This window comes from Bactrocera oleae, chromosome 4, assembly GCF_042242935.1.
Source record: "Bactrocera oleae isolate idBacOlea1 chromosome 4, idBacOlea1, whole genome shotgun sequence".
NCBI lineage: Eukaryota > Metazoa > Arthropoda > Insecta > Diptera > Tephritidae > Bactrocera > Bactrocera oleae.
In genome coordinates this window covers 13,603,328-13,625,290 of record NC_091538.1, presented here as the reverse complement: position 1 = coordinate 13,625,290, position 21,963 = coordinate 13,603,328, and the positions used below count along the sequence as shown (strand labels likewise).

Here is a 21,963-nt window from a genome sequence, read left to right as displayed (position 1 = left end):
CATTAACTGCTGTAATCTATAGAAATAATATATTTCTTTTTTACTTGTAGATTTTAGAGAATTTCAAGCAGAGAGTAAGATTTTCCTCACCGCCAGACACATTTGTAAAGGTCCGCCTGTAGATCGGCTATTGGCTACTTGATTATTAGAGTACATTAAATATACATTTTTTATATTTATTGAATAATGTGACGCTTCAGAAAAAATTTACATAGAACGCGTTTTTTTCTCTCAAGTGGATATAACACTTTAACGAGAATTCGGTCATAAATTGTTAATATTAATAGTATCTCCAATTCACAGCAGCACAAGTAGCTGCTGAAACTAAAATCTAACCCCTAGACAGATCCAAAATCCTAGAGAATATGCTTTAGTTCAGTTTCTATGTTACCCTCTACTCAACCCAATTGCCTGTATATTATCTTGTACTTCTCAACGAACCGTTTTTCGTAAAAACAGCAGCATTTGTTTTAAAGCATAATTAGAAAAACGCTGATAAATTAGAAAACACAATACAAAAGTTCAAACAATATAATGGTATAATTTTTAATTATCCTTTCTAAACAATATTCTTTGCCAGCAGTTCTGATGATCGGGTATTTATTTTATATCAACCAAAGAAACTATCGGTTAACTACCCAGCGCGGTATGAGAGATTTCGGTTAAAGTTTTTATGAATTTCTTAAGAGCGTATTGACAAATCTAACCAAAACTCTTGTGTACATGTGATTTTTAACCCCTTCTTACACATAGCGTTTATGAGTGTGTGTATGTCCGTTTCCAAGCATATTCTTTTATCATATTTGAGTATCGGTTGCCTTGACATGCTCGCATTAAATAATTGTCATACGCAGATATCCGAGTACCCAGCCAATCCTGACACTATGATGGAACTATGGTGAATGCCGCTAGTTGAAGAAGAAGAAATCGCTGTAATTATAGAAAATATTTATTTTGTGCGGATGAGTTAACTTTGTTGTGGCCAATTAATTGAGTAATGATTTGAGAATATTTAAAAATTTATGCATTTTATAGATTGGAAAGTGTTCAGACTGATTGTTATTGATTAAAGCGCAGCAGATGGATTTTACAAAGCGTAAGTAAATTTGTTTGGTTGCAGTATTGTGTACATATGTAATTAATACATGCAATTGCTTAATAATAAATGCATACACTTGTGCTTGTTTATTTTGAAGTAAAATCGAATTACTACTTTCTTGATGATAAAGCATACACAGAAGATGATCTACTCGTCTATAATGTCACAGCTTATCAATTGCATGGCAAAGTGAGCTAAATATTACATGTATATCTAGCGAATAGCAAACGCTTAATTAATTATGCTAATACTTGCAGGTCACCGAATTAGAACTCCGCAAGTACTTTTCGCAATTCGGCGATGTGCTCAAAGTGTATTTGCAACGTGATAAATATGCAACCGGCACTGCGGAACCACCGATCGGTGTGGTGCATTTCGCGCACCCGCTTGCGGCAGCTAGGTATGTTGCACTGCAATTTTTTTTTTGTGTTGATTGCAATGTTATTGAGGTTTCATATTTACAGAGCGCTGCAGCGTTTCTCGCATGAATTACAAAAGAAGCGTTTCTTTGTGAATGCATGTGAGAGTTGGGAGCAACCGGAAGCTTATAGAGGTGGCGTAGACTTCAACACACGTATTGCTGCGCTCAATCTAAATGGTGATCTGATCGATTTTTATACAACTATGCGCACCAATATCTTGCAACTAAATGATGAGTGTTTAGAGACCATATGCCTTTATCTGCCATTACGTGATCAAATACGCTTTTCACGTGTCTGTCGGCGTTTTCGTGATATTTTTAAGCGCATTTGCAAGTGCACAGCGAAAGTTTTCAACATGAATCAATTAATCGGCATGACATTATGGGATATACGTGAATTTTTTGAAATGGCTGGCGCTAATATTGAAGAATTGTTTGGTGCAGTGCCTTATAATTATCAAGATCGCATAGACTTTATAAGCGAACTAAGTCCACGTGTGCGACGTGTCGATCTGAATTGCAATAATGTGGAATCCGCTAGTTTGTTGCGCTTTCTAGAACATTTCCATGCAGTTACCTATGTGGAATTGCACAATTTTTCGCTGAACGACAACTCTCTGCTTGCCTTAAGAAAACTGCCGAATTTGCGTGCGCTGATACTCGATCAGAGTTTCGAACTGACAGGTGTGTACCGCATTTATAGTTTATTGATTTATTTTATTTTTTTTTGTGTTTTAACAAAAATCGTTGTACTTACAGGCAAAAATCTGAGTAAATTATATCAGCTGCACGAGCTTAGCCTTTTTGGTTGTGAAAATTTGCAGACCAGCCATTTCATCGACATCTGCAAGTGCTTATTTAATTTGCGTTGCCTTGACATACGCCACTGCAAAATGCTTACATCGCGCGCTTACAGCGAAATGGTGCGCAACTGTCGTCAATTAGAGCAGCTAAAAATATCGTGTGAAAAAGAGGTGAACTACGATTGTGTAGCACAATTGCACGCACTGCGTCAACTTTCAGTGCATTCTTTTGGTGCGGTGCGCGAAACGTTATTCATTGCGCTAGCTGCACACAAGACGCAGCAGCTGGAGAAACTCGAGATATCAGCAAGAAATTGCATCACACACGAACGTGCCATTTACCTATCAAGGTTGCAGCAATTGCGCAGCCTAATCTGCCCAAATAATGACAATCTAACCGATGAGTGTCTCTTTGAGTTTGCCGAACGCCTCAAAAAGTTGGAGCAGCTTGACATTAGAAATTGTCGCGCCGTAACAAACATTGGCGTTTTGGTGTTGTTGCGTCGCTGTCCACAGCTAAAGCTTGTTAACATCGAACATTGCGAGGGTATAACAGATGATTTTGTATTTGATGCCTGTGATGTGCTAAAGCAAGGTGGACGCGCTTATGCGGAGCCAGTGTTATTCCGCGTGGCGGGTACCAGTGTGCACGAAATCGTTGTGCAGGTGAGCGTTTTCAAATCAATTAAACAATATACATATAAGCATTTATTTTCTACATGCAGGATTTGCCGCAGCTAGAAGTTGGCCATTTGTTACAATTTTCCTTCGTGGAAGAGTGCTCCTAGTGCCCTGCTGGCACGTTTGCAAACATGCAAGCGTATGACCAAAGAATTATAAAATAATACGTGTCGTCTAACAAAGAAAAAAGAAAAAAAATCAAATACATATGTATCACGTTATTCACGGTAAATGCATTTAAAAGACATTTGAATTAACACATTAAGAAAATTTTAATAAGCGAAAATCACCGAGACGCACAACGCACATACGACAGCGAAATACGCAAAGCTACGTAAGCAATTCTGTTGAAATTTACGTATGTTTTTCAATTGTGCACAATTTTTTGTGTGTTAAATTGTTTGTTTTGAAAAAAAAATCAGCAATATTTAGTTTTTAAAATTGATAAACAAATATTTATATTTCAAATTATTGTATGTGCCACAAAATTGTTACATAACGCTTTAAATTAATTCTAAGCGTGCAATGTTAATATTGATATTTTGGCTTAACTGTTTATTATTAAATTAATGCATACAAAGCGCTAAAACGTGCTCACAATTATTAAATAAACATAAAAAAAATTATGTTAGCTGCGTTTGCTAAACATACACAGTGCATAAATTAATAAAAATAAATAATTATTTTCGAACAAAACTAACCTATAATTTTTGTGTGCAATTCGCAACTATTTTATGTAACAATTCCACGCCCATATATTACAAAACGATATTCTGTAATGTTACTTTAAAACTCATATGCAATAACGGCATAACGGTACATAGTAAAACTGCATGGTAATACTCTAAAAGCAAATAATAAAACTATAAATATAACAATAATTATTATGTCAAATTTTCAAAAGCAAATTTTGATATTTTCAATAAAAAAAAATTAAAAATATATTATATACTTATAGTATACATAGATATTTGTCGCGTAGGCATAAAATGCGTTTTAGATATTAATAAATTTCTGCATGCGTATTATACTATCTATAATATATATATTATTATCTATTGTATTTTTACTAGTCAATAAGTGTTACTGTCTTTTACAATATTTACATTATAATTACCGATATTGTATATTTTTCTGAATTCAAATAAATCGATGAATAATACGACTATATTGGCTATAAATATACATGAGTGCAACGAAATTTTTTATTCCACCAAACTATCAATTCCTGAAAGGTAAAATCAACAAAAAATCTTCTTCCTGTACAAGATTTGGTAGTTCTGTTGTTATTCTAGCGAAAAAAAAAATTCCAAATACTTTTCTGAACTCCTGCCGAGTTTTAAGTTCGCTACTAATAAGATTATATTTTTATCGTGTCTATTCCTGTTACAAAAACCAGATTAAATATTTTTGCGAAATATTGTCGAGCTCCCCTTGTCTTTGGGCAGATAAAATTCCAGTTACGTTTTGATTACGTATAGTCGATTATAACAAAAATATCCCTTGTGCCATATTGATAAGATGAAATATTTAGCCGAACACACTTGCTTGAAGCAGGGACCTATCATAGAAACATCAAGCTTTAAAAATATAATAACTACATTCCTACAGACAGATCTGTAAAACCCCTTATATTTTACAACCAACAGTATTTTAGGTTAAAGTACGTTTCCTCAGTTGATATTCTCGAAGTTGCAAGTACATACCCAAAATAAAAGACCCATTGGTTTTTCAACTTAAAATATTGGTGTTTCTGCACTGATTCAGATGTCTACTACATAATTTTGGCTTAAACCTTATCCCTTATACTCGTAGTACGATCCAGCTATAACGAATATCTCGGTCTTGAGCCTAAACATATAGATTGATGCTCTTTTTCACTAGTTGAAACTAAGTATATTCACTGTCATAGCCGTTCTCTGACATGAAGTTCATATAAACGTCAGAATCCACATATGTTTACTCGAACAGCGACTACGAACGTTACGCTAAAGTGACGTCACCAACTCAATTACCGTTAAATAAAACAAGAAAATTTACAAACTGAATATAGTGAGATAGATACTAACATAAGCACCATAGTAGTTATATAGTTTGAAGCATAGGCGAATGCCATTAAGGTAGCAATAGAATTATAACTCCAAAGCGCAGCCTCTTTCAGAGAGGTGAGCATTCATTTCGACAGCAGCGCGACAATACTATCCTTACTCATTTGATTACAAAAAATTTTTTCATTAACATACTCCTTTGGGTGCTTGGTCAAAGCGGAATGCTGAACACTGCAAAGGCGATGAGTTCGTAAGTGAGGCAACCCTTGTTCCGATTACTTTGGATTGGGAACATTGTAGGCTTGCGTTCTCGTGCTGGACTTTTGGACTCCACGTAATCTTAGCAGACGCTGTTAAAAACTACCTCCATCTGCCCTTCTGCACTGGAATAGAAGGCAGGAGATCCACTGAATTTCTTGCTTTCAGCATGGTTTATCTCGTCAAAATAGTTAGAGTTCTTGCTGGACATTGTCCAATAGGCACACATCTTTGTCAGACACTACTTTTCGAAGCTGCTTGGAGGTACGTGAAGTGGAAACATTCTCGGTGAAATAGCTGGAATTGATATTAGTCGCCTCAACAAATTTGCGGCAGGCTTACAGCGCTTTGTCGATTTTTGCGGGCATTTTCGATCAATACTTACGTGTACTTAAGTATCACAATGAACCGGCGTTCTCATCTGTTCAAGTGGTATACCTTTTTAACATAAAGTAAATATAAATACAAGTACATATATAAATGATCAGCGTGACGAGCTGAGTTGAATTAGCCATGCCCGTCTGTCTGTATATATGCGAACTAGTCCCTCAGTTTTTGAGTTACCGATCTATACCGCTCCTTTTCTCACCCAGAGTTGCTCATTCCTCGGAACGGCCGATATCGGACCACTACAAGTATAGCAATAGTGCAATCTTCGAAGAAACTGTTGAGATCGGATCTTTATAGCATATAGCTGCCAAACTAACTGACCTAGCAAAGTTCTCATAAGGAATCTTATGTATTTGTGAAGGGTGTTATAGCTTCGGTGCAACCGTAATAAAAGTTTTTTCTTGTTGCATCGATCTTTTAACCTAACCTAACCTAACATATAGTAGAAATTTTCTGGTCCGGTCGAAAAATTTAGAAATTCCAAAAATAGCATTTCCTAAAATATTCAACACTCATTTGGCGTGTTGTTTGAAATGTCTGCTCACAATTTCGCCACAATATATATATAATAAAATAATGCATGCAAAATATTCTTGTTTTTCACTTTTTATTTTATTTCATATTTATTAATTTTATTTTCATAATATTAATGCATAAATTTAGTTCGCTATTACATTTCTTTTGTATCTTCATTCATTATTTATTTATTAATTTTTTTAATTAATTATTTTTGTTTTCTCTTTTGTTTTTGTAATGTAAAGTAATTTATAACAAGCAATTTATTTGTTTTGTATTTTCATACTTTGCTTATATCATTCTTTCGTACGCCTGTCTACTTATACTTGTAAACTGCCGTTGACTGTAGTGTTGTTTTATGCTCTATGTAAATTTAATGCTCCTTAAAATGTCTGCATTTAAATTTTTGTATTATTTTTATTTGTTTTATAATTTATACTTACTATGCGCTTCGAAATTTGACGTGTCTGCTTTAATTACATTTTCTTTTTTATTTTTTTGTTTTCAATTAATTTTTATTAAATTTTGTTTAGTTTTCTGTTTTATTTTTATTACGCTCTAACCAAATGCTCAATATATAATTAATTAATTAATTAATTAATTGTAAAACTACGATTGCTATTAGACTTATAATGCTTTTATTTAGTTGCTCTTCCATGCATTTTTATTTAAATAATTTCGTTTTACTTGCAATTGCGCTTTTTTATGAATTTTTTTGTATGTTATTTATTTTGGTAAATTAAATTTAACTTTTATTTGTTTAAACTAAACCATTTCACTTGCTAGTGTCTTTATTGGAAATATTTCATACATGCTAATATATGCGTATGTTTGTATATAATCGTATATATAATAGTTTGTTTGTAACTTTATCTAATTATATGCCAATGAAATTGTTTTATTGCTTTGCATGGCAAACCAATTGAAAAAATTTTATATTATTAAATTTAAGCAGCAAACTATAAAAAATATTTATTTTCGTTTTTTTGCAGTTTTGTATGCAAATTGCAAAGAAAAATTTTCTGCTGAAAGTTAAAAAGGCGAAATACATACACTTGTGCTGCATTGCTTGGCTTAAGGTTCATACAAAAAATTTTGTTTTTGTTTTTGTTTTAATATTTGTATGTAAATTTTGCATTTGCACTTTATTTCTTTAATTTATTTATTTATTTATTTACTTAATGCGCTTCTGTATTTGGTACCACATTTTAAATAATTCTCATTATACTATAGCTGTATATGCTTTAGCGTAATTGCAAATATTTATTATTATTTATTTAGTTTTTTTTTTGTTTTTTAATTTTTAATCTCACACACTAATATGTCTACGCATTTCTTTGTATTTTATATTTGTTTATTATTTAGTTTTGCTTTACTACTATTAACCCTTCGACTTATTTTTTTTTTTTGTTGTTTTAATAATTTTATTTCTTTTTACTCCTTTGTTCGTTTACAATTTTATTACAATACAAAAATTATAATGGAAAATATTTAAATTAATTTAAACTTAACTGCCGTAAAATATATAGAAAAAAACAATAACAAAAAATATATTTATAATAATATATGCATATATGTATATATATCTGTATATTATTATTATTATATATATATATATATATACATATACAAATATATACGTATGTATTGTATCAACTAAACATTTCATACAATTAATTTAATTATATATGCAATTATACCAGCATAAGAGCGTTTGTTATTACTTCTCCCCACTGCTTTTGCTGCTACATATTTATTTATATATTATATATAATTCAACTGCACTGCTCCGCCCATTTGAATATTACAAAAATTGTATTAATCGTATAAGTTTGAAAACATTCTGCAAAAATGCCGTCCATAAGGCATTCAAACGTTTCGAGTGCGCCATTAGGAAGCGCCAAGTGCACATCACCGCCACCACTTTGGTCAGCTGATGCAGATAGTACAATCTATTGTGAACGTTTAACAAATTGTAGTAATTAAGCAACAGACAATATTTAATATTTAAATAAATACTACAAATATTTGTTGCACTTACCGCATCAAACGCTTTCGACACGCAGGCAGCGATTCTGGACGTTGTTTAAATAAGAATTCCCTAAAGCCCAATACATAACGCTCGACATAGTTCTCCCAGTTAATGGTGCGCACATCGAACACAAACGTTTCGCGATCCTTCTGACTCAGCGCATTGAGGAGTGCGTGCACGTTGTCGTCTCTGAATCGCCACTGGTGTGTAGCAAAGTATTCCAAGCAACCAACAGCTTTGGCGATTTTATTTTGTATATTTACCATGCTAACGAATTTGTGATGAAAAAAAAAGTTAGAATAATAGTTGGTAGAAATTTGGTAAGTAATGCCATTTAATTGCTGCCATTTGTTTAATCCATATAATTATACTATACTCACAATGGCTTCTTGCCCATCAGTCGCGCTACAATATCCAATATATAGGCCGGTAAGTAGTGTACAAGGAAGCCATGTGCTGCATTTAATGGACGATTCATGCGTAACACACCCGTCGGATACCACAGGCAGCCCTCTGTAGAGCAGAGAAGAAATTGTGCATATTTTATTATTAACCAAATTCATTAAAGCGAAGGCGTATTTGTGGACATGTTTAATGCTTATGTAATTTACTCAACCAGCTTTTAGGGGTTCGGAGTAGTCAGAATTTTGGAAAAAACAATATTTTTTTGCCTTTTCTTAAAGCATAATTATTTTAACAAATTCGTGAAAATTTGAGGTAAATCCAACAAGTATTTTTCTTGTTCGTTTGATTTTAGATGTATCTGCAATTATTAGAGATGCTCACCGCAAGACACTTGGGTTGGAACTGTATCAACACAAAAAGCTATTACTTTTAAAAGTATAATGTTTTTGTTCAAATGTATGTCAAGTCGAAAGCTTATTTAAAGCTGCTATGTTTCTACTTTAATAAAATAAAATAATTTACCCACAAAACAAAATTATTTGAAGTTGTCATTTTCTTCAAGTCTCTGACTACATCTAACCGCTTTATAAGTTACTTTTAGGTAAATATGCACATATATGCAAATATAGGTACATAGGTATAATTGAACTCACCTAGTGGATGCTTTCGTACATGTTTCATGGCATAACCAACAAATTCACCCCATTGTATGGGGTGTCGTTGTCCGGTACAACAATTATATATCGCTAAATTATCAGTTTTTCGCGTCGCTGTGCGCCATGCTGCGGCAATCATTAAATTAATCACAATATCGACAGGTACCATATCGGCAATATAATTCTTTTCACACATTATTGTGCGAAATAGACCTTTACCGACGGCGGCTACCAAACCAGTTGGACCATTAAAATTATCCACCCAACCGGCGAATGGTTCATTCAAACTGGCAATCACTGTGAACAGAGAATATTTATGATTTAAATATTATGCTTCCGCTAGCTATGCGGTAAATTGATGGATGGTACTAACCTATAGAAGGCCGCACAATGGCCACAGGCAGATTGCCAGCTTCTTTGAGTAGCATATGCTCCGCTAAGGCTTTCGTAAATGTATACGTATTAGGGCGTTTGCCAATCAACGATGGGGTCAGCTGAAAATTTATTTGAAATTAGGCATATTTTACAATAAAATAATTTAGTATTATAGGCTGATTTATTGAAGCGACAGTTAATACATATATTAACAAAAAAACAATACTGAATTTTGTATTTCAAAATTATATATATATATGCTTTTGTTTTGTTGCCATTATTTACCTGATCGAGCATATCCTCAGGAAGCCAATTGATCAAAGAAATAATATCGTCGGGATTATAGGGTGGTGCATATATAACTTCTGATACCTCGGTTCTATCGCAATTGCAATAGGCAGTGGAGACGTGTATAAGTGCCTGTTAAGTATATAGCAAATCAAATAAAAAAAAAGTATACATATATATATTTTTAGAATTATTCCCTACAAATTTTAAATAATTTATAGCTACTCACATCTAAAGACATCATGCGATGGCACAACTCAACCAAACGCTTTGTCCCAAGCATGTTGATTGTGACAGATAATTTGAGCTTTTCATCGAATTTCACGGTGGCAGCTGAATGGAATACAATGGATACTGTGCGACAAAGTAGCGCCTGGCAATGAAAACGTTTAATTAAAGAGCACATACAACAAGAAAGACCTTTTTTAAATTTTGCTTAAACATTTAGTTACAGATTGTAGCTCTGTTATGCTATAATAACAGGTTTTGATTAGTAAAAATATGTGCTTACCTGATCATTTTCACAGATGCCCAATTCCTCGGATGTTATATCACCAGATATAGGAATAACTTTACTCAATTCCTTTGGTTTCTCTCTTCGCAATGTTTCAAAAAGCTAGACGAATAGTGAAAAAAAACAAAAACTATTAATTTGAAACATGTCTAAAACTTATATATTCTTTATTAGTCATAATTATAACTAAATGATAGAATTGAATGAGAAATTGCTAGTTGTTTCTACTACAATTGATTACAAAATTAATGTTGTAAGTAACAGTTTTTTTTTTTTGCAAAGGAAAAAGTGTGTGAAATAATTTTCCATTAATACCAGTCACTAAAAGTAAGACTCATATTTTCTAGGGTGGGGCGAAAAAAACTCGAAATTTACTTTAAAACTGAGTGGGCGATGTTAAAAAAAAAATTTTTTTTTGTAAAAAAGATTTTTTTTTTGTAAAAATTTTTTTTGTAAATTTTTGTAAAAAACTTTATTTTTTTTTTTCTTTTACTTTCACTACTTTTGTTGTACAATTTTAAAATTTCCGATACACATTATATATATTTTTTTTGTTTGAAAAATAATTTATATATAAATACAATTAATATTTATTTAGATGAGATAAAAGGCAGTACCCTTCATCTTTGTGTAGGAATTTAAAGTTTTTAACTCTGTTTCCTCCCAAAAGTATATTCACAGTGAAAAATCCACCTGGTCGTATGAGTAATATTTGATATTCATACACAGACTTGCCAACTATTTATTAATTAGCATTAGACAGATTCGGCGTTGAATATATTTAAAATAATGTTCACTAAATTTATTAAACTAACCCTATATTTACTTTTCATATATATTTTATAGAAGTTTCATCCATTATATTCTTATTGGGTGCAACATGTCGTATGAGTAACATATATATATGGTATATGTATGTTCAATATATGTATATCATCAAAATAATGTATAAAATTATTAGGTTAAATTTTAACAATATATAGTTTTTTCTTAAATTCGATTTTGGGATTTTAAATTGAAAATTTGATTTTAATAAATAAAAAAATATTTGTAAAATTAAAAGTTGCCATGAAAGGGATAAAAAAGTAAGGCTTTACATATTTCTAACCGACATACTATAATTAAGAGCAAATTAATATTATATAAGTAAGACGAAAAACGCAAAGGTTAAAAAAATGTAAATTATATTTCTTTTTTTTTAATTTCAATTACAAACAGGGGATTAACAATTTCTTTCAATTCAGTATTTAGAAATATAATTGTATAAAGATTAAAAATGAAATTTCTTATACGGTTTTTAGGGTTAAGTATTTTTTTATCGGTTTTTGGGGGTTAAAAATTTATTTTCAATTTTTTAATCCGGTATTTTGGATAAGAAATTTGAAAATTATTTTTAATTAAGATTTTCATTATTTGTTACCCTGTGTGTGATAATATTTGCATTTCAGTACTAAATAAAAATGCTACAACACTTACCGGTGCATTAAGCAGCTCATTTAAACGCGCTGAGACTTCTTGTCCCCGTTTGGGTCTTATTAATAGATAAATATTTTTTATGTCTGGACATGAACGTAATAGTTTTTCAACAAGAACCTGCAAAGATATGAGAAGAAATTTACATGTAATGTAATGAAATAAAGTTAAATAGTAATGAGTAAAAAATAAATTAAAATACTTTACTTATGCTTAACAAAATGTTTTTTTGTTTTTGTTAACAGAAGTAGGCGCTGCGTTTGTTTTTGTATTTCGAACTATAAATTTAAATATAAAGTCGAGGAAACTACCAATAAGAAAAATAATTATTTTAATATTCGCAATTAACAAAAAGTAGCGATTTCAATATTTTTTATGCAGTAATCTGATGAAAGTAATGCAATTATTAAATTTTAAGAAATGTTTAAACATTTGGTTATATGCTTTTTAATCTTTTTTATTTTTTTATTTTAGTACCATTAATATTATAACTTTTTTATATTTTATTTATTGTAATAATTTAAATTAAAATAATTTTTGTTTTGTAAATAATTTGGTTGTTATTTTTATAAAAACCCATTTTAAATGATTTTTTTCATTATATTTTAATTGTCTAATTTTATATCATATTATATTTTTATTTTTTATTTTTTAATGTTTAAACATTTTATATACAGTAGCGTACAGTGAAATCCGAACAACCGTTCGGTTTGTATTTGAAGCGCGATTGTAACCGACTAGTGTATTTTACTGCCGAAAGGGTTATTATTTCATATTAATGTGTGCTCTGTACACGTTTAATAGCTACTTGCAGTTTCTTTTCATAGTTTATTTTGCTTAGTTTATTGTGCTCGTGCTTCGTTAAAGCTTAAATATGCCGAATTTAAAAAAAAAAATGTCTGAAATGCAAAAGAGTAATATTTTGATTTTGCGGGAAGAAAATCTGACCATTCAGGAAATTAGTCATTGAGTTGGCTTCAGCAAGTCCTTAATCGGATATTTTTTTTACTACTTTTATAACATACTCTGTTAATAATATAAATATTTGGTTATTATTTACTATTTACTAATAATTTTTAATTTTTATTTATTTTCTTTTTTTAATTTTGTAATTTTTTTTTCATTCCATTATTTTTATTATTTTTTAATAATTTTTAATTGAAATTTTTTTATTTACTTTAATTTATTTTTATTACTCCTTACTATACTTACTTCTTCTTAATATATTTTCAATCTTTTGTTCAATTTTTAATATCAAGAAATTTGGTTTTTTTAACCTTTTAGTTTTGGTTTTAATATTTTTTCATTTAAGTTATATTTTATTTATTATTAAAAATTTTGTTCTTCATGTTAAAAATAAAAAAAAAATTTATTTTTGTTTAAAATTTTTTTCATTTAATTTGCTTTTATTTAATAATTTTGTTGTTTTTTTTTTTAATTTTTTTCATTATATTTTAATTATCTTTATTTTTACTTAAATTTTTTTTTTATATAATCGAGAATATTTTAATTTTCATTTGAGGCCTTTAACAAATTCATTAAATTAATTTTTCTTATATTATATTAATAAAAACATTAATCAGTATGTACCTGTACTATATAGTAAAAAAAAAGTGGAATTGTAAATTTCCCACAATCTACAAACATCATACGTATTAATTTCTCATTAATTATATAAATTAAAAAATTAATTATGGTTGGTTTGTCCATATTTGAAATCAAAAAATTTTTAGCTATTTATCTCTGTGGGTTTACAATGACCCTCCGCCGTCGCACATGCTAATTTTAATTATACATATTTTATTTGCTTTAACGCCATAAAGTAGGCTAAGAATAATTAGTTCGTTTGTAATGACTGTATTGACAATAACCATTCCATTTATCATAAACAGCGAGCCAATGACCTTTGCATTTTGTGGTAGTTGTGGCTGGCAGGACATTTGTACTTGTATAAAAAATACCTTATTTGTATTTAATTTATTACTTGTAAAGCTTCTTTTAAGTTTTCAAGATTACTTAATTAATATTTTCGAAAACAGATTTATACTCTTAAAGCGATAAAAAATATGTATATATAAGTATATATGTTTATATAGAAGATATAATATATATTGGTTCTAGAATTTATATACTATATATGATAATACTTGTAGTAAAAAAATATATAAAAAATTATCTCTCAAAAAATCTTAATTTCAGTATAGCTCAAAAGAAAATATAAAACTAATAAAAATAGTTTATTTAATTAAATAAAATATAAACAAAATTTACTAAAGCAGTAAAATTGTTAAATTATATGTAGTTTATTTACTAAAAATTATCTTTCCACTTATTTGTAAGCTTGTTAGAACCTAACCTCAAACCAATGGCAAGCAAATTGCGAAATTTTCAACCGCCAAACGCCCAACCGGCACCACTAGTTGAGATCATCAGGAGCAATGTGCCGACACATATATTAAATGTCATAAGCGGGTTTACATGTGTGTATGTATGTATGTATATTTTACATTTCTACATGCCGAATTGTCATACATCGCACGTTTGTAAATCCGCCTGACGACCGCGAGTCAGCGCGGGGAAAAACTATAATACAAGTATTATAATAATTTTACTAAGCAACGCCCACAGTAGCTAAGTACGCACATTTACATATATTCGCACACATATGTATGCATGTGCTCGACAGGGGCCAGCCATTAAAATGCCAACAACGAGAAGAAAGTAAAAAAAAAAAATAAAACAAATTACAACAAAAACAACAGCATAAACAAATCCAGCATGGCGTCTACAACAATAGAAACCAGCGCAATTAAAAGCAATTACCGTATGTTTAATATAACAGTGCCATATATGAACGCGTCACAATGAGCTAACGCCTAAAAATATACTAAGTGTGCAAAGTAATTGCATGTGTGTATAAAGTCACTCGCATATATTCATGCTCTTTGCCTCTCATTTGCTGCCCAACTTGCTTTTTCTGCTACTATTTTCAATTACTACTTACTTGATTATCAACTCCAACTCAATGTGTTGAGTAATTGTTTTTTTTTTTCCACCACAAAAGCAATAATAACAACAATAACAGCTAAATTTACTTCAAATTACATTAGCAATCCACTAATCGCCTTTGAGGAGTTAAACTAACCTTCAAATAGCGCTCGTAAAGGGTTGTCGATCACGCTTAAATCCGTCCCTTAAGTGCCATCAATAAATAACCCTTCTGCCACCAAGCAGAAGCTGATAAGTAGTAACTACATATTTGTTAGTTTTTTTTTTTATATAAAGCTGCTTGTGGTAATTTGCCGTATTTTCAACACTGCTTATCGACCGCTCATTAAAGGCATCTTCCATGCGCCTTAACCCAATCACCCATTACATGCTCATGCAATCGTGATTGGCGCCAGAGAGCACGCACGTGTGGTTATATGGTGTGTTATATACATATGTATGTGTGAATATTTATATGTTTAGATACTATGTATATCAAGCCAAATTGTTTTTCTATATACATACATATCTATACATATTCATGAAACTTTTATGCGCCTAAATTAACGTAGCGCCCCGCTGACACGCGTGCTCAGAAACATTGTTTCGTTCCTAATAAGTTTGTCACAGTACCATTCCATTCCATTCCACCATGTTATCCTAATTTTTCTTTCTTACTCCTTTAATAGTTCACTTACTTGCTTGTTGTGTCTACAATGTTTACGTCACGTTCTTTTTTTTATGGCGCTCATTACTTTTATAGTCACACTCTCGTCGGAGCACACTAACCTGATACAAGCTCTATGAAGCTGTATTTACGCTTTCACTAAAGCATAACTGCTTTTTTTTTTATGGGTGTAGTTAACTAAGTCTCCCCACCCCTCCAACCACGTGGCTACTCGCATTACATGCCGTTGCACTCAACTGCTTATGTGTTGGGTAAATAAAGATATCCTGCTTGTGGGCGCATCGCATCCGCATAGTCATATCCGTATCCGCATCCATTAGGTGGCAGCAATTTTAAAGGCGTAGGTGTGAATGTTTTCATAACGCTTAACGTTTAATGCATACTCACGAACGATGAAAAATTTTAGTTTGGTGAAATTCTTAAGATTTCGGACTATTTTTGATTTTTGAGTTTTTAGAGCAAAAGAGTTAAAAAAAATTCCCAAAGATTGTAAAAGATTTGTATTCAATGCTTGAATACTTGCTCTAACTAGGTTCTCAAATTTTATAGGCACTAAGATAATTAGCAACAATGCTTTCAAAAAACATAAAGTTCGCAAGAGTCAAAGTACTGACGGTCTTGGCTTTAAGACTAGAATATATAGCAAATTTAGTAGAACTGTAAGTTCCACAAAGTATTCATCGCTTTACTATTGTTATTGTAGTGGAATTTCACAAAATGTTTGATAAATATGGACTTGATAACTGTTCTTAACTGAATGTTATCACACAGCATCTTCTTTGGAGGCTCTTTCGACAGTTTATTGTTACTCGGTTCCTAATATAGACTGTACTGGAGAGTGTAGCCCTGGAACTTCGGTTTTGTTTGCATTATATAGAGCCAACTATCTTGCCGAATAGAACTATGAACAACTTTTTAAATTTATTGAACATTTTTTTCCAGCTCCATGCCTATGACTCAGATATGTCTTGGAAATAGCACAATGCATGTTCTTTTCAACAGTTTTTTCTGGCTTCGTTTCGATACGTAGAGCACCAAAGCATAGAGGCATAAATCTTATTTCTGGATTCCTTCAATAATTTTTTTCCGGCTCCGTTCATTACAATGACCTAACTGTCTTAAAGGTGGAATTTATATGTCTTCTATCGAAATTATTTCGACAATTTATGCTGATATGTCTGAATTGGTGTAACTCCAAACAACTTATATATTGAATAATACCTTTTGCTCTCTTAAGAATAGTTTAATGGGATGCATTGTTTTCACGGTTCAAAAAACAAACAAATTTTTTATTATCTTATTTATTTCTATAACATCTCTAGAATATTGTCCAACATTTTCAAGTTGATCCCAGTAACAGTTTTGGAGGTACAGCTTTTAAAGTTGCGCGCTTGAGGTCAGGTATATGGCCACTTATACGCGTTTTTCTCGAAACTGTGTTTTCGAAGTCGGTTGTTGAAACCTACTCAACCAATCTTGATGAACTTTTATACAGGATACAGACACAATTTACTCGATTTTTTTTTTCAAATACAACCATTTTAAAAAAAGAAATGTCGAGCAAATTTCATTTTGTTGGAAAAAGGTCTGCCAAATATCCAATTTTAACTTTCTTTTGTTTCCTTCGTTCAAGCACGAGCTTATGCTCTTAACGAAAAAATATTTTTTTTTTCATTTTAGATGATCTTGTCAGGAGTTATGCTGTCAACGCGGACGAGGGGTCACCGGAAGTGACGTTGAGTATTGGAAGAAAACTTACTATGGCGCAACTCTAGGCTCCTTCCTGATGAGTTTAAGTAATTCTCTAAAACCGAACTCGATCGAAAGCAAAATTTTATGCAAACAAAAACTAGCTTTGAACTATAATGGGTAGTAGGTTTTACAGAAGAGAATTTCAAACTCCCAAGCTGCCAAATTTCAAAACATTCATTATAGCTAACCTGCATAATTATTACACCTTACAAGTTCTCGAAAAAGACATTTTATGTATTTTTCAAATAGAACCTAACATCATTGTGATCCATTACCCAAATTAAGTCAAGCCACACGTACATTTAGTCGCCCTAAATTCATAAAATTTCAAAAAAAAAAAAACATTATTATAGAATAACGTCATCGGTCTTTGTCCACCAAATTAAAAGTAGAATAGGAATTTTAATGCACAAAGAAAATTTACAACAAACACATGTTGGCTCGTGACAGTAGAAAAAAAACCGAAATTCCAGCATGAAATGCGCAACAAATGTCTCAGTGTCATTTATCATTATCTCCAACTTTTAGTATTCTTCTCGTTTTTTTTCGCAAAAGAACAGCAGATTTTCGTGATGCGCCCGCGTGATTCCCCCGTGAAACGGGCAACAGTACAAACCCCGAATTAATGTAAACAAACAGCTAACAATGGGACGGATGAATGAATGAATGAATGAGCAAATGAATAAATAAATGAAAACAAATGCTGCAACATGCCAACTAATACTAAGCCAGGCGTGTGACTGTATTGTTGTATTGTAGTTTGAAGCGCACTTTTGTGTCAAGAATTTCGTAATTACCGAGCTTTGAGAAATTGGTGGGGGGTTTGAAAAAATTTCAAGTAGGTTAATTTAGAAGGTTTATTATGTAAGAGCGAAAGGCATGAAAACTACAAGCAGAAAAGCGGTTGACACGGGTAAATAAAAGCTTTAGTAGAGTTTTCCTTAAATGTTGTACATTGTATATAATTTTTATATAATATATATAATATTTATATACAATTAAGCTAGCGTATTGTAGTTCTCATAAGCTTTCATATTCTTCTAAAAATATCCGTTACTAGCAGCTAAAGAAGCTTCAGCTTCTTGCTGTTTAAATTATCTTCTCTATGAAAATCATTGCCTAGTTGGAGCTTTCACTTGTTTACTTATTAAAATAAAGCTCTGCAGTGAGCTTTCATATTTTTATGCAAATCTTCGCTAGCAAGATATAGTTTTCTTCTATACAGCTTATTTTTAAATTTGTACTTTTATTTTATCAAAATTATATTTAATATTTTTAATTTAGAAAATAGCCGAAGCTTTCATTTAACCATTTTAATATAGGTATAAGCATATGAAAAATATTAGAAAAATTTTAGAATTATCATGGGAAAGCTATATTTGTATTTTCATTCATATATACTTAACATTTATCTTTAATAAACCTATTTTTCTTTATAAAATTCAAAATCAAAATATAAAATTATATGTCTAGTAAATGAAAGTTTGATAATGGCTTTTTATTTTGCTAAATATTAATATTATATTAAAAAAAAATATTTCTTTGTTTAACTTGTTTTTTATTTAAAGTGTTTGGAACTAACTTAATTTTTGTTGCCCTAACATAAAAAACATAAATTAGCTTTCATATTATACGCTTGCAAGCTTAATTTTTGTTTAAGTGGTCCCATTATGCCAAACTTTATATTATTTATTAAACTTAAATTGCGTAACCACAAACACATATTGAAATTAGTTAAAGTATGAAACTGATTTCTGGTGAGGCTTTCATAAATAGTAATACGCAAAACTTTCATATTAATTATTTATTATTTAAATTAAACATTTATGCTCCAATTAAACCACGAAAGCTGTCATACAACTAACATTTATCATTTAATATTATAGTTTTATAATTTATGCTTTCATAGTACCACGAAAGCTTTCATATTATGCATTTCGAAGCTTTCATACTAACACTTTTTTATATTTCTTTTATAATCTTCATTATATTTTTATAATTTATGCTTTCATAATACTACGAAAGCTTTTAAATTATGTATTTCGAAGCTTTCATGCTAAAAGTTTGGTATATGTACATCCTTTCTTTTAGTAAAACTTATCATATAATTTTATAATTTGTAAATTCAAAAACCCAAACAAGCTTTCATTTTTAGACACAAACTTTTATAGCTTGTGCTATCAAAAACCCAAACAGGCTTTCAACTTAAACACAAACTTTTACAAATACACATTTATTTTTTTGGTTTATTTTATTTTTGTCTTTAAATTAACTACTCACCTTTCCCATAAATCCAGTACCTCCGGTTATGAATACACTACGTCCCGCATAGAATTGTGGAATGGACATAAAACTGCTAAACGATATATCATCACCATTAAAGTGATCGGTTTTTACATTACCAGCTGGCAAACTGTTGCTACCGCTAGCGCCAACATTTGTTAGGCCCAAGTGATGCGCGGCACCTTCGGCATGCCCATTGAGCAGCAACATTTCACGTGTACTATTTGAACCCTCCATTTCGCGTTTGTTGGATTTTGTAATTTATTTATGTTTTTTTTTTTAATGTAATTTATTTGCTTCAACTCGTATGGTATGTATAGTATATAGGGTAAGTAGTATTTCTATATATGTATATATATATATATATATATATATATATATATATTGTAAGTAGTTGGGTAGAGTTTACTTTGATTTTATCAAATTGCGTTTAATTGTTAGATAGTTAGGTTAGAACTAGAATTGCGTAGTTTACAATGGAATGGTTTGTGGTTGTTCGATTTGACTGCACTATTTACTGTTATTTTGCTATTAGATATTTAAATTACAGTTAGTTGCTTGTGTGGTTTTCGATGAGTTTTCTATTCGCTTTCCGTTTTGGTGGTACGTGGCGTTCTAGAGCTTACGGTAGACATGGATTGTAAGTAAGTAGTTATGTATGTATTATTGCAAAATGGAAATTTCACACGCGTGTGTAGAATTTTTTTGGAGCTTTTTTCTTGAATTTCTTTTTAAATGTTTACTTTCTGCAATAAACAAGTTGTAATTAAATTTTTTTGTATTTATGGTATGCTTGATGATTTGATATATGTATGCACTATATGCGTGTTATAAATAATTGCAATTGATTTTCGGTTCTCTCTCTTACTAAATTAGGAAGCAGTAATGTTTTCGAATGTGCGCGTTTTATACTCTTCTCTCTTTAGTTTGGTTTTATTTAATTTTTTTATTATTATTATTATTTATTTTTTTTTGTAATTGTTATTTGTTCTTTTTTTTATTATACTTCTCGTTTGCTTAGTTAATGCTTTAATTGTTTGCTCAATTGCTTAATTGCTTTGCTAAACACGATTTACGAAAGGGTTGTTTGGTTTAAAGAACTAAATTATTGCTCAGCGGCTAATTAGAAATATTTCTCACATATGTATATGTTTATATATTTTTTTATTATTTAAAGGTGCTTCGTTTCGCTTAATTGGAGGGGAGTTGGTCAACTGCACTGCATTCCAATAAATAGTTGTATTTTATTTATAATATTTTTTTGGTTACTTGGAAACTAACAAACCTTTTATATTTATTTTTTTTTTTGTTGCTATTTACTTCTTCTACGGCGGCGTTGGAAGCGTACGGAAGATACCACTGCCAGCGTAGCTAATTTAAAGCAATTTTATCTATGCAATTTATGGCGCTCCCTGAATTTGTTTGTCTACTACTAAATATTTTTTTATTTTTTAATTGCAATATGCTGGTGTTTGCTTCTTGTAATTTTTACTTTCTTTACTTTTTCTGCTTTATTAAAGTTTTATATAGTGAAGACAAGCGTAGAACGGCTAGAATCGTTTATATATTAGTGAGATAGAGAGATTAGCAATTACTTTTAGTTTTGTTAAAGTAAGAATAATTCTTGCTTTCTTTCAACGATTTTTGTATTCTCTTGCGTGCATAATTTCCTACTCGATCTTTTCGTACGTAGAATTTTAGTTTACTTATAATTTTTTTGTTTTCTTGTTTGAAAATTACTAGTAAGTGTGTGAATTGAAATTTTTCGTATTCTTTATCAACTGCTTAAGTATGTTCTTGCTACGTTTGAGCGTTTATCCATTTTGTTCGACTTTCAAATATCAAGTTTTCTCATTCCAAATATGTGAAGGAACATGGTATGTACAAAATGCGCGTAATTAACTGTAAAGAAAGAGAGAGAGATAGAGATTGTGCGTAAGTTTTAGAAGTTAATTTTAATAAGAGAAAAAATTAATAAATAAATATTTTTTTTGTAATTTATTAGCAAACTTTTTGTCATAAAACTTTAAATTTGTCCATGAATTCCCCTTTAATACTTAGCTTAAACAAAATTATTATTGAAACTAAAAAAACGTGGATGCCATGCTACTGCGGTGAGACTTATTTATCTAGTAGATCAACGTTGTGCATAAGCATTCTTAAAACTCAGAGTACTAATGTAAAAGTTTTTAATCGGCACCTTAAACTCCAGCTCCAGCGAGACAGCTACAAGAATATGCAGACTGCGAGAGAGAGAAAGAGAGTACGGGTTCACAATTACATATAATAAAGC

The 21,963-nt window shown here is 30.7% G+C and overlaps 2 protein-coding genes across 10 annotated transcripts in view; one reads left to right on the top strand and one right to left on the bottom strand.

The window, feature by feature from the left end:
* Nucleotides 1-925: 925 nt before the first annotated feature.
* LOC106621439 (F-box/LRR-repeat protein 2) lies at nt 926-4,167 on the top strand. 2 transcript variants are annotated; one of them, XM_014240314.3, is made up of 6 exons: nt 926-1,096; nt 1,197-1,288; nt 1,357-1,499; nt 1,564-2,204; nt 2,280-2,989; nt 3,049-4,167. In XM_014240314.3, exons 1-6 carry the CDS (start codon nt 1,081-1,083, stop codon nt 3,109-3,111), a joined length of 1,665 nt encoding a protein of 554 aa, XP_014095789.2. In that variant the 5' UTR covers nt 926-1,080; the 3' UTR covers nt 3,112-4,167. The 2 variants fall into 2 exon arrangements, with proteins under 2 accessions (XP_014095789.2, XP_069964161.1); XM_070108060.1 differs by lacking the exon at nt 1,197-1,288 and having other exon boundaries at nt 1,085-1,096.
* A 2,123-nt stretch (nt 4,168-6,290) lies between these two features.
* LOC106621440 (putative fatty acyl-CoA reductase CG5065) overlaps nt 6,291-21,963 on the bottom strand; it is a 75,346-nt gene continuing 59,673 nt past the window's right edge. For 3 of the 8 annotated variants that reach the window (XM_070109329.1, XM_070109327.1, XM_036375305.2), the window contains 10 exons: nt 19,668-21,572; nt 11,963-12,079; nt 10,484-10,588; nt 10,202-10,345; nt 9,970-10,104; nt 9,683-9,803; nt 9,307-9,606; nt 8,629-8,761; nt 8,258-8,515; nt 6,291-8,168 (listed from right to left, as the gene is read on the bottom strand). In XM_070109329.1, coding sequence (XP_069965430.1) covers nt 8,021-8,168; nt 8,258-8,515; nt 8,629-8,761; nt 9,307-9,606; nt 9,683-9,803; nt 9,970-10,104; nt 10,202-10,345; nt 10,484-10,588; nt 11,963-12,079; nt 19,668-19,907 — 1,701 coding nt within the window. In that variant the 5' untranslated portion in view covers nt 19,908-21,572 and the 3' untranslated portion in view covers nt 6,291-8,020. The remainder of the gene's footprint in view (nt 8,169-8,257; nt 8,516-8,628; nt 8,762-9,306; nt 9,607-9,682; nt 9,804-9,969; nt 10,105-10,201; nt 10,346-10,483; nt 10,589-11,962; nt 12,080-19,667; nt 21,573-21,963) is intronic. The other 5 variants (XM_036375338.2, XM_036375340.2, XM_036375336.2 and 2 more) reach the window with 3 other exon arrangements.

Bases quoted from the DNA above. Each gene is read 5' to 3' on its own strand.
- LOC106621439 (XM_014240314.3), top strand. The intron at 1,289-1,356 runs GTGAGCTAAATA...TAATACTTGCAG, and splicing joins CTTATCAATTGCATGGCAAA to GTCACCGAATTAGAACTCCG. The intron at 2,205-2,279 runs GTGTGTACCGCA...TTGTACTTACAG, and splicing joins TCAGAGTTTCGAACTGACAG to GCAAAAATCTGAGTAAATTA.